Source organism: Schistocerca piceifrons, chromosome 2, assembly GCF_021461385.2.
Source record: "Schistocerca piceifrons isolate TAMUIC-IGC-003096 chromosome 2, iqSchPice1.1, whole genome shotgun sequence".
In the NCBI taxonomy this organism is placed as follows: Eukaryota; Metazoa; Arthropoda; class Insecta; order Orthoptera; family Acrididae; genus Schistocerca; species Schistocerca piceifrons.
The window spans coordinates 795019930-795032607 of NC_060139.1; the positions used below are offsets into that span (position 1 = coordinate 795019930).

The 12678-nt window shown below is 38.3% G+C and overlaps 1 protein-coding gene across 2 annotated transcripts in view; it reads right to left on the reverse strand.

The window, feature by feature from the left end:
- Positions 1–4120: 4120 nt before the first annotated feature.
- LOC124776198 (DNA-directed RNA polymerase I subunit RPA2) overlaps positions 4121–12678 on the reverse strand; it is a 237911-nt gene continuing 229353 nt past the window's right edge. For both annotated transcript variants that reach the window (XM_047251028.1, XM_047251029.1), the window contains 2 exons: positions 5582–5746; positions 4121–4419 (listed from right to left, as the gene is read on the reverse strand). In XM_047251028.1, the coding sequence (XP_047106984.1) occupies positions 4210–4419; positions 5582–5746 (375 nt within the window). In that variant the 3' untranslated portion in view covers positions 4121–4209. The remainder of the gene's footprint in view (positions 4420–5581; positions 5747–12678) is intronic.

The following is a 12678-nucleotide window of genomic DNA, read 5'->3' on the forward strand; positions in this document are numbered from 1 at the left end:
GGAGAATGGCATGAAGACAGATTGGCTGAAACAAATGTACCATTGGAATCCCTAAACGCCACAGCCTGTTTCTTGATAACTTACATGTGTACACTTTGCATCAAATTTCTTCACTCAAACTTTTCTTAACTTTGCCTTTTGTAACAATTTTTCTTTGATGATAACAACCATAATAATGGTGGTGACTGATCTTTCATAATGACATTGTAAACTTTCATTTGCCTATCTTGTGACATGACACAAAAAGTTGCAGAAAGTTTCGGAAATTAACTTGCCAAAGCAATTTGCAGAAGTAACTGGCTAGTGGAGACATCCCTTAAGCGCGCGAGCCTCCTGTTGAACCCTGTTCAGGATCTGGGATTTTGTTTGACACTAGCCTCTCAATACACAATTTCTTTAATGTCATTTGTTGTTAACAATATGAGCTTATTCTCATGAACTAGCAGCTTTCATTCAGTTAATACTAGGCAGAAATCAAATCTGTTTTTGGATCGCATGCCTTAACTACTGTGCAGGAAGGTTTGTAGTATTCTGCTGCATCCATTTTCAGTGAGCAGCAATTATCTTTGCACTTTATTATCTAAACTGAAGGACTTCCTCATAGCTCACTCATTCCATTATGTCAGGAAGGCACCGGAAAAAAAATTAAGCTAATTTGTGTGTTGTAACCTTGATTACACAAACATACACAAAGCAACTAGATGTTTGCATAGGATTCCTGCAAATCATATTTTATCTGCTAACTTTTCTGGTGTTAACTTCATTTACTGACTCATTCCACGACCATGGAGATTTTCTCCTCTCTTTGGTCCTTGATGTGTAAAATAATAATAATGAGAGAAAAAAACAATTATTATGAGCAGCCAAACTCATCTCAGTGCTTTGCTACCACTACAGACAATGTGGTGGAAGAAGCTACTATTGCACTGCCAATAGAATCTGACCTGACCAAGGAACACTGTCAGTGAGTTTTAGCCATTCTATGCCAATTTCAGATGATTTTGAATGGACAAAAGACAGATCAAATAGCACATGGCAAAACAACGTATCAATACTGGGGGTCATCCACCATTTAACAAGCATTCCTATAGTGTTTTGTCAGCTGAATTGCATATAATCTGGGAGGAAGTGGAGAAAATGCTGCAAGATAACATCACTGAACTTTCACAGAGTTCTTGGTCCTCTCCCGTCATCCTTGTGAAGAAAAAAGGTGGACCATAGAGTTTCTGTGTTGGTTACTGATGACTGATCAAAATCACGAAGAAAGATATCTACCTGCTGTTGCTCATTTATGATGTCCTAGATTGCTTGAAAGGAGCAAAGTTGTGCTCAACTATGGATGTGTTGACAGGTTATTGGCAAATCAGAATTGATTTGGCTGACCAGAAAAAGATTGCCTTAATAAATTCTGGTGTCCTTAATGAGATCAAAGTTATGCCATTTGAACTACGTAACACTCCAGCCACCTCCCATTGTATAATGGACAATCTGCTTTGACACCTGAAAGGGGCTACATTTCTTTATTATGTGGATGACAGTAATTTTTTAAAGACATTTGAAGAACATCTAGCGTTCAGACTACATGCCTCTGCCTCAATCCAAAAAAGTCTCTTTGTCACCCAAGAAATAAAAATCTTTGGGTATCTAGTTTCTGTCCTGATCCAGAGAAAATAAGAAGAGCCACAGATTTTCCAATTCCCACATTCATGCTGCGGGAAGTTTTGTAGGAATCTGTTCATACTAACAGAAATTCATAAAGGACTTCCATACCAAGGCATGTAACTTGAAAGAACTACTACAGGGAGATGCAAAATTACCCTGGAATGAGTTGCAAGAAAGGTATTTACTTGTCCTCAAGGAGATGTTAACATCATCTCCAGTCCTAGCACTATATGACAAGGATGTCAAGACAGATTTATACACGTACTAATGGTTAGAGGAAAGGGGCAGTTCTAGTACAACTTCAAAATGATATTGAATAGGTGATAGCTTATTCTTCCAGAGTAATCTTCAAGTTCAAGAAGAACTTTTCTACAATCGAGAAAAAGTTCCTTGTAGTTGTCTGAACCATCAACTAGTTCCAGTCATACTTATTTGTCAAACCATTCACTATTGTGACAGGCCAACATTCCCCATGCAAGCTGATTAGCCAGAAGGATCTGTTGGGTCGACTGATACGATGGGCACTGTCCAGTATGGATGAAAACTATGGAAGCCTTGAAGAATGAGGAACTGACCAAAGGAAGATTCCAGTTGCAGAAGAAGAATTATGATCTGATGGGGTGGTAATGGTTGCACAACATCCCAACTCATCTACAGCCAGCTATCCTGAAGTATTTCCACAATACTCCAACATCTGGTCACTTGGGATTTGTGAAGACTAAAGACAGAATCACACAACCCAGGTCTCTACCAATTCATTAGAACTATGTGAGCCACTGTAAGGAATGCCAGTGGTGGAATCACCTGCCACAATTACCTATGAGGCATCTGGTACCAATTCTGCCTACAGCAGCTCCATTCCACTGAACTGGATTGGGCTCTTCAGGAGGTTCCAAATGGGAATTGAGGGATAATAATCTGCACTGACTACCTCAACACTACTCTGGCACCAAGGCTGTGTCAACTGCCAGAGGCTCGGAAACTAAAAAGTTCCTTGTCAAAGTTATCATTTTGAAGCACAGCCCACCCTATGGAATGATCTCTGTGAAAAAGTTTTTCTGTAGAGACTAGGATCAGAGGTAATTTCATGTTGCAGCATCACCCACATGATGACAATTGCCTAGCATCCACAGATGAATGGCCTCACACAGTATGATGTTGGCAGAAACACTCAATATATGAAAATGCTGAACAGAGATATTGGGATTCAATAATGCCTGTCATGACATAATAATGTAACAGAAGGTTGTGAGGCTGAAACAATAATGGATATGCTGTTTCCATTTCAACTGGATGATACTCAGGATGGCTACGTGAAATACCTCATCAATAGGACTGAATGAGCAAGATAGCTGGCACACTTATGTATCCTGGACATCCAGAAGAAAGATTGAGAGTGCTGTAATACCAAGCACCAGGCACTGAGATACAGTCTGTAAGATTTGGTATGGATTTTTATATCCATGTGGAAAGTGGGGCTATCATAAAAGTTATACTAAAGCACTACTTTGGACCACATTGTTGTATTCTTTGTCACTTGTTGGATGTCACATACCAAGTCAAGAATTATGACCTTTCATCCAGAAGACAAAAGTGCAGAGATGTCCTCTGTATTACACCTTACCACAGTCCTGAGGTAAAGATATACATCTTCTCTACAGTCATGATGCTTTGATTGAAGAGCCTACCTTCAGTGCTGATCCATAGTGAAGAGGATGTGACATGACTTGATCATGAGGATAAATCAGTGCTCCCAAAAGATCTACATCCAGTTGGCTCCAGTGAGAACTTCTGAGACAGCAGGTCACTGTTTCTTCAGAAGGGGAATTAATGCCACAAGCTGTACTATGTGCCTTGTGGAGTAGCAGTTAGTGTCTGTGTGCTGTGGATTGCCATTTCAAACCCAACCACTAGCATTTATTGTTACTTAGTAAATATTGTTTCTTAAAGTTTCTCAAACTTCTTATGGTTGTAATTTTTGTATATTCTGAAATATTCAATGCTTCTATAAATAGTATCACTCTCCACCCAGGAGTTTGGTTCTGTTCTGTCCATACATAATAAACATGATGTCATTGCTAATTGTTGTACCTCATTGACTACCCAGCTGTTGTATTTGGATTTGATTCTGGTTACGATGCGACAACACATTTTGGAGTGAAAATACTGTGGTATGTAAGAACCATTCAGGAACTTCATCAGGAAGGAAATTTTCATACTACTTACAATTCCAATTTTTAAAAACATTTTTTGGTTTACTGAGAACTTGTAAAATTTGAGATATTTCCTTCTTGCAGTTAACCTTTCATCCTTTTCTTCTGTTGTCATTTGTAAAAAATTTTTGACAGCAGTTTTTAAGTTGAATTGTACTTACAATGGAAGAAAATTCTACCAGTACCAGTTTCATCATATTGGGCACATAAATAAATAAGCTCTAACTCTGGAAAAAAATTCTGTATCAGTTAAACAATCATAAATTTTATTTTATACACAATGTACAAAAATATACACATACAAAACACTTCATAATATCTTTCTGAATATTAATCACTCTTCTGTTACATCCAGCTTGAGATTAATATTTACAGATGCTAACTGTGCAACAAGATATCTATATATGTAAGGAATCTCAATCTCTTGAACTGCACTGCTGTCTTTGCACATCCTGCACTGAATCACACTTTCATGGTGATCTTGCTTTCGGTTCAGAATGTAGAGTGGACTCAAAATATTTCCACATTTCTTGCATATGAGTGTCTGCAAAAATAAAGGGACCAATAAAAGCACATCAGCAGTTTATTTACAAATGCGAGAAAAGACACAAACAACCATGTCTGATCAAATCGTATTTCTCAGACTGTGAAAAATTGCAAAGTAGCTGACATTCTGTTCTTATTTACCTTCAGAGCAAGCTATAAGTAACAACAAATCAACACAGAGTGACACGTACATGAGGGAAGGGGAGCATAATGAACTCGAGTACTTTGTGTAAAGAGCTTATCTTTCAATACACATATTTTCTTACTTACAAACAAAAATTTTATCGGCATACACAATACGATACATTATAGTTGAAGTCACTCCTGGAGGCAGTCTCAAATGGTGTGACTGGTAGTGCACTGACAGTGAAAGGTTAGGATTCACATTTTAATCCTGAGTCAGCATAGTTTTAACTTGGGACATAAAAATCATTACAGCAAATATACTTAACTGGAATTCTTAAAAAAAGCTTGTACTCAGTAAATATTGTAAAACATTTTATTATTCATGGAAACTGTAGAATGCATAGAGGTCTGCTTATTCCAAGAATGCAAAAACGTATCAAAACAACAGCAAATCAGTCATGGAAGAGGTTAAACAACCAGAATTTCAGTTTCAATGATCTTTACAAATTCTAATGAGTTTTTAAATGTTACATCCTTTGCTAAACTGTGAATCCATATTAACTGCTAGAATATGTACAAGGCAAGAACACATTTTATATATGGTGGTAAAGAATATTCTGTGGTGCACTATGGGCAGTTATATACAAAATGAGAGTTAAAAATGTTCTGTGCTTGCATGCATATAACATACAATGAATGTGTCATCATGTCCTCTCTCGCATGATGCAAGATACATAATCTTTTCTCACTTCTTGCTGGGAACTTTTATCAGAGGACATGGGTTATTAATTATGCAACTTTGTAAGAAAGAGGAGCCAACTCAAAATGTTTGAACTGTTAAATGTATTTATGTCGCTGTAAACACATTAAATTTATGATGTATTAAAACAACTAGAAAATTTCCACTGAAGCAAGAAATCAGTTAATTATGACAAATGTGCTCTGAAACACTGTACATTAGGTAATCCACATAATTAAAATGGTAAAAGTGAAGAGCAACCACAATCTACTCAATCATCTTTCAACAATCATACCTTTGTCTTGTCAGAACAGTGAAACAATCTGTCCTGCAGCAAGAAAGAAGCTCCATGTGACAATAGTGAATCACGTTCCATTTCTCCAAATCGGATACCACCACCACGACGTCGACCTTTTACAGGTTGGTGAGTTAATACATCAATTGGACCAGTGCTACGAACCTGTTACAGAAAATATCAGACACTAAATTCTACTTCATGGGTTATAGGTTACAGACAGTGTTCCTGATTGCACGATATCACAAATTATTGAGTTTACAAAGTTTTCAAAACAATTAAATTTTTGAAATGGCATCTCTGATATCTAACTTCGTTAAACTGTGAGGCTCTCTGTGAACCAACTTGATCACTATATTTACCATGTTTTCCAGTTGCATTTGGACTGCGAGCCATGGCTAGTTAGCAGGAAATATGGTACCAGTCAGTCAGGTATGTGCTATGGTGGCATAAGCACAGACTGCCTATATGTGCAAATGTTTTCTGTTGCGGCAGCTGCATCACTATCTTCCCATGGAAGATGCTATCATGTTTCTACTTTCTGAGCATGCAGCATGTTACTTTCCTTTTTACAATAATCAAAATCCAAATCTTATTTCAGAAATATGCTTGTATGTAATGTGCTAAACTCCCTATGAATAGTGTCAACTGGCTGTGAAAATTAAACTAAAAAGTAATATCTGCTTTGCGAATCTACAAAAATTTATTTCATCATATTTATCTTTATTACTAATGTAGCAAGTAATTGTTCATAACCCATTATTTTAAGGAGGGATCAGTTCTAACCACAAGAACAATTAGTTTATATTAGGGACTATATGTTGTCCAGAGAGATTGGCAGCCTTTGGTATTTCGTAACAATTACTGTGCCATCGTGGTTTCACATCAAATGTAAAATAACCTCTTTTGATCTTTTTGAACATCTTCATACCTGTGCCAACAAAAAGTGATACATATAATAAAAGTAAACTTTTATTAAGTTGATCAGTTGCATGTTCCACATACCATATTTGTTATGAACACTGAGATGTGGAAAAGTCATGTGACCAACAGTTAACACACATTTATTAAAAATACAGGGTGATTCAAAAAGAATACCACAACTTTAAAAATGTGTATTTAATGAAAGAAACATAATATAACCTTCTGTTATACATCATTACAAAGCGTATTTAAAAAGGTTTTTTTTTTTTTTTTTCACTCAAAAACAAGTTCAGAGGGTTCAATATGGCCCCCTCCAGACACACAAGCAATATCAACCCGATACTCCAACTCGTTCCACACTCTCTGTAGCATATCAGGCGTAACAGTTTGGATAGCTGCTGTTATTTCTCGTTTCAAATCATCAATGGTGGCTGGGAGAGGTGGCCGAAACACCATATCCTTAACATACCCCCATAAGAAAAAATCGCAGTGGGTAAGATCAGGGCTTCTTGGAGGCCAGTGATGAAGTGCTCTGTCACGGGCTGCCTCGGGTAGTTTGGTTTTCAGCCTAGTCAACAGCGCCTCAAGCGAACAAATGTACAACTAAATGAAACTTTATAGCTCCCTTAATTCGCCGACAGATAGTGCTTAGCTCTGCCTTTTGTCGTTGCAGAGTTTTAAATTCCTAAAGTTGTGGTATTCTTTTTGAATCACCCTGTATATACAGTGCTACATGTTGACCATATACAGGCATGTGACTGACTACTAACTTATGTTTTGTAATTTCTCTGTAGTAAAGGTGAGCTGTCAACTAGAAACAACTTTAATCTTCAGTTACAAACACTTTAATGAGAGTGCAGCTTATTTTCCCTTCTAAGGCTGTATTTATAATCAACATTATTTCTCTCCAACTAGAAAGGATTGTTGACAACCAATTTCACCAGTTTATGAATTTACAAATGCCTGTAAGACATATACATGCAAGCCCCATTTGTAATTCCAGAAATTCTCTTCTATGCGATGAAAATGTTACCACCCCCCCCCCCCCCCCCCCCAGTCCACTAATCATTCATAATATCCAGACTGTGGCAATTTACTGTTATGTATGGCCTCAAATTACACCATTATGCTAAGACATGAATACTAAACCCAAATGTTTTAAAAGGTATAATATTTTTCTTTGTTTCTTAATTTATATATGTTTCCATTAATGTACACACTTAACTCTTTCAATCCAATTTTTCTACCCATTGCATTCTCCCCTATAATTATTTATTTTACACTAATGGAAATGTGTCAGACATTGTCCAACATCAGAGCTGTAGCAGCAAATCTTAACATTGGGTGTAGTCCAACAGTGGATAATATTAATATGTTATAGCCTTTTACAGTACAAAGCTGCAGAAGTGTGCTCTTCTGACTGATTCTGAAAATCCAAGTAGTAACTTTTTACAAAAACGCCATTTACTATTTTCTCTGTTGAACATTCTTTGGCCAGTTTGCAACTGTACTTGTATTATTCATAAAAATAACTTGCACCTTTGTCCAGAAAAATGGTAGATCATATACATAGAATGAAAAAGCAAATGACCCGTAGTCAAATTCTGAGGAACACCCACTGCAGTACCTCCTCTTTTGAACAATGTAGCGTCTCACTAGGAGTTAGTAGAAAAGCGTAGCGTCTTTACTGGCTACTTTTTTTAAATTTTTGTAAATTAAACCTTGTTGAACATGTGTCCTAAAAAAAAGCTACTTCTCAATAGTCCATACATCACAGAACACCTCAATATATGGTATTTTATCACTGGAAGATTTTACTGTATGTTCAGTCTACCTCCTTCTAGTCTCGCTCATGGGGAGCAAGCAGAGTCCATGATTTGCAACATCATACCCGTAGTCGATCGGGGTCCTTTGGTTTGGAGCTGAGTAGAGTGTCCCAATCTGAGGCTCCATCAATTTTGTGGTGGTCACTGTTGCAGATTTTTGGACTTGCATTATGGGATGGATGGCTGTAGGACTCCCTTTGTGCACTATACAATAGTTTGAGGTCCTCTGATAAATGCTCACCGGTAAGCCATGCTGCGGCTCAAGTTGGTGCTGTTTGTAGGTTTCCGCCCTCTGTTGGAGGCCAGACGGTATCGTTTAGTTGGCATGGTTGCGGTTGTTTTGTCTTCTTCCCGTGTTGACTGGCGCCACTCGGTTACGCAAGTGCTGCCTGTCCACTAGTGGCAGCATGTAGTATCTGTTGCCCTATCTTTGGGTCGTCGTCATCGTTTTTCCGCGTCGTGTGAGTGGGCCAGTTCGGTTGGGGACTCAGGAGGAGCCAGGTCCGCGCAGTGCCAGAACATGCCAGGACCGCCTGTGGTCACAAGGGTGCACGACCTCGTCGTAAACCGGACCCTTAAGATGAGTGCATTTCAATCCAAGTAGAGAAACCTCCACTATTGTGATATCTCGCGATTCACCAGTGACTTGGGTTTGTGTCGCTGCTCATAGTGTTGCCGAGGCGAAGAGCAGCGAGTGGAGTGCTGGAGGAAGGCTGATCTGCTTAGCTTTTCTCGACTTCTTATTACTATTTACTGCGTTCAACTTGTTTCAATTTGTTAAGTTCAACCAGCGGTAATTTTTCTTGCCTGGTGGCTGCTAACGCCAGTTACCTGCCCTGGGGGTACATGTATGTACTGGCAGTGTATGTTTCCTCACCTTGCCACTGCTGTCCGGTAAGGCGTGTAGTTTTCACAGCTTTCTTGATTGTAGGCCAGTTGGTGATTCTTCTACTCTGGTGGTAGTGATTCCTTTCTCGTTCAGGGTGCTTTAAGCACAGTATTCTGGAGACGTAGTGCAGAGCACTGGTTCCGGCTTTGGCGTATTGTTCCATTGATGCATTTGGTTTATCGATCGTCAGGTACCTTCAGCAAGATTATCTCTAGTCATTCATTAGACTGCCACTAGTCTGAGTTTCCATCTTGTGAAGTGAAAACAACTGTTGGCTGCCTATCTCATCGCTTGCAAAAGAGTTTGTTGCCAGACCTTCTCAGAGGTCGATTCCTGGAGCACCGTCTGTGGCCTCTTGGTTCTTGTAAGAGGTGTGTTCTAAAAGGAGGTCCGATGGCCAGTAGTTCAGTGTAATGCTCCTTCAGCCCACACCTTCTGCAGGTATAATCTGCCTCAGTACCCTTTAAGGAACTTATGTACTGGTCCTTGCGTTTTATTATTGTATTGTTTATTACAATATCTTGTAATGCCCACATTAAAGGTTATATATGTGTAATTAATAGCTCTGGTCGCCTTCTGGAATAAATCTAGCAGTGTAGTTTTCAGTTGATTTTAAAAGTCATGTTACAAAGTTTACCATCATCTTATTTCACCCGTTTGGTGATCAGTTGCCTTTTTTTTATCTCTGCTATTGTATTTGCTGTTTTATAGCAGGTTTCAAAATTTTTATATTATTGCCATTCCTGGTGTGTAAGGCCTTCAACCGTGATTGTGGTCATTTGCCTTAAAATTCTAATTTGATATTTGTATTTTAGCAGTAAGCCTTAAAACTTTATTTACTGCCATTCCTGGCGTCTGATGCCTTCTGCTGTGTTTGTGGCGACTTGCCTTTAATGCTTCAACAACTGTAATTTGTAAGTTCCGGCGAGTTTTTCACAATTCTTAATTTACTGCCATTCCTGGCCTGTAAGGCCTTCTGCCCAGATCACAGTGGCTTGCTTTTAAAACATTATCTGCTGTATCTGTATTTAATGGTGATTTGCTAAATTGTAACTAACTGAAAACACTATTATTTACACAGTTGTTTATTCCTTCATTAATAACGTGTGGTATTTTTATTTATTGTTGAGTCTGGAATTACGGGTTTAAAATAAATTGTGTATAAATGTAAAAGCAACCAATAGTAACTGATTACGGCCCCATCCACAATCTTAACTGAATCCTGCCTTCCCTTGACTACCAGGTTTCAACCAGTCTATATGTAGACAGCAAAATCAGATCGCTTACTTCCCTGGAGGAAAGTTGTCGCGCTCAAATTATTCTGATTCGAGAGCTGGCTGAAAGCTGAAGTAGAAAAGCTCCAAAATATTTAGTGACAAAATATAGAAAAGAAGATTAGGTGGCCTAGGAGGAAGGGTGTTCATTGCTGTGAACAAAAATAATGTGTCTATTAAGGTTGAATTTGAGTCTGTCTGTGAAGTTACTGGACGTGAGTAGCAGGCCAAGGTGAACTCAAGTTAATAATCAGATTTTTTACCAGCCACCTAATTCCACTATAAGAATTGTAGAATCATTGAAGGAAAGTCTACATTCAGTTGTGCAGAAATACTCAGATCAGGCATTATCAATTGGAGACAACTTTATATCGAGTATACACTGTACATCTATGGACTCATCGCAGGTGGTATGAAGCAGTCTTGTGGAAGAATTTTGAACACTTTTCTGAAAACTGCCTTGAACAACTAGTTAGACAACTCACACACAATGGAAATATTTAGAAGTTAATAGCTGCAAACAGGCCCAACCCTATACAGTATATAAACAGGGGTTAGTGATCATCATGTCATCATAGCGATGGTAGTTACTGAAGTTAATAAATTCACCAAGAAGGCTAGGAGAGAACTTACACTAGAAAGATAAGCAGTTGTTAGCAATCCACTTAGACAATGAACAGACGTCATTTAGTTCCAATATGAAAGCCAACAGGAATTACGAGCAAAGTTTAAAGTGACTGAAAAATCATTCTCTGGAGACATATGTGCCTAATTATGTGATTACAAATGGAAAAGATGCTCTGTGGTTTAATAATCAAATTAAGAAAATATGAAGAAAAAGAGATTGCTGCACTCTAGGATCAAAAAAGAATACGCAAATGTCATCATTCAACATTTAGTAGTAATTCATGCATCTATAAGAAGATCAATGCGCGAAGCATAAAACAACTTCCATTATCTTATCTTAGCGGAAGATCTTGCACAGAATGTGAGAATGTCAAATCACTAAGCTGACTGAAAGCTTCTATCCCATCTCTCTTCAGTCGGTCTGAGGTGCAACAGAAGATAGTAAAAATGAAAAGTTGCAGATTTAAATTTAACTTTTAAGATTTCATTCACACAGAAGGGTTACACAAACATAATGTTTTTGACTGTCGCACAAACTCATGGATGGAAGAAACTGAGACAGTTATCCATGGGATAGAGAAGCATCCAAAAGTGTTGAAAATAAATCAGTCACCGGGTTGAGAAGGAATCCCTATTTGGTTTTACAGAGCGTACTCTGAGGCACTTATTGCAATCTCTGGCCCAGTGTGAAGTTTGCTGCTGAGTTTCGATATAATAAATTTCCTCGAGACAGAAAAGTTTCTGTTCATACATCAGCACAGATATAGAAAGCATCACTCGTGCAAAGCCCAGCTTTCCCTTTTCTCATAAGATATTCTACAAACCATGGATGGAGGGCAGCAGGCAGATTCCACATTCCTACATTTCTGGAAAACATTTGACATGATGCCCCACTGCAGACTGTTGACGAAGATCCAAGGCTAAGGCTTCGGTTGCCAGATATGAGAATGGCTCACTGACTTTTTAAGTAATAGAAACCAATATGTTGTCCTCAGTGGTGAGTGTTCATCAGAGACAAGGGTAGCATTAGGAGTACCCCGGGGTAGTGCGATGCGACTGCTCTTATTCTCTATAAACACAAATGATCTGACGGACAGGGTGAGCAGGATGGTTCTTTGTTGTGGTGTATGGGAAAGTATCATCACTGAGTGTAGCACACAAGATAACGGAGAGAATTTCTAGTTGGTATGATGAAAGGCAGATTGCTCTAAATGTAGGAAAATGTAAATTAATGCACATGAATAGGAAAAACAATGCTGTAATGTTCAAATACAGCATTAGTAAGGTGCTACTGGACAGTCACATCAATTTAACATTTAGGAGTAACATTGCAAAAGCGATATGAAATGGAATGAGCATTTCAGACTGGTAGTAGGGAAATCAAATGTTAGTCGTTGTTTTATTGGGAGAATTTTGGGAAAGTGCAGCTCATCCATAAAGGAGATGGCGTTTGGAAGGCTATTGTGAACCATTCTTGAGAGCCATTCAAATGTTTGGGATACCCATCAGGTAACTAAATGAAAAAATCGAAGCAATCCAAGGCATGGTGTTAGATGT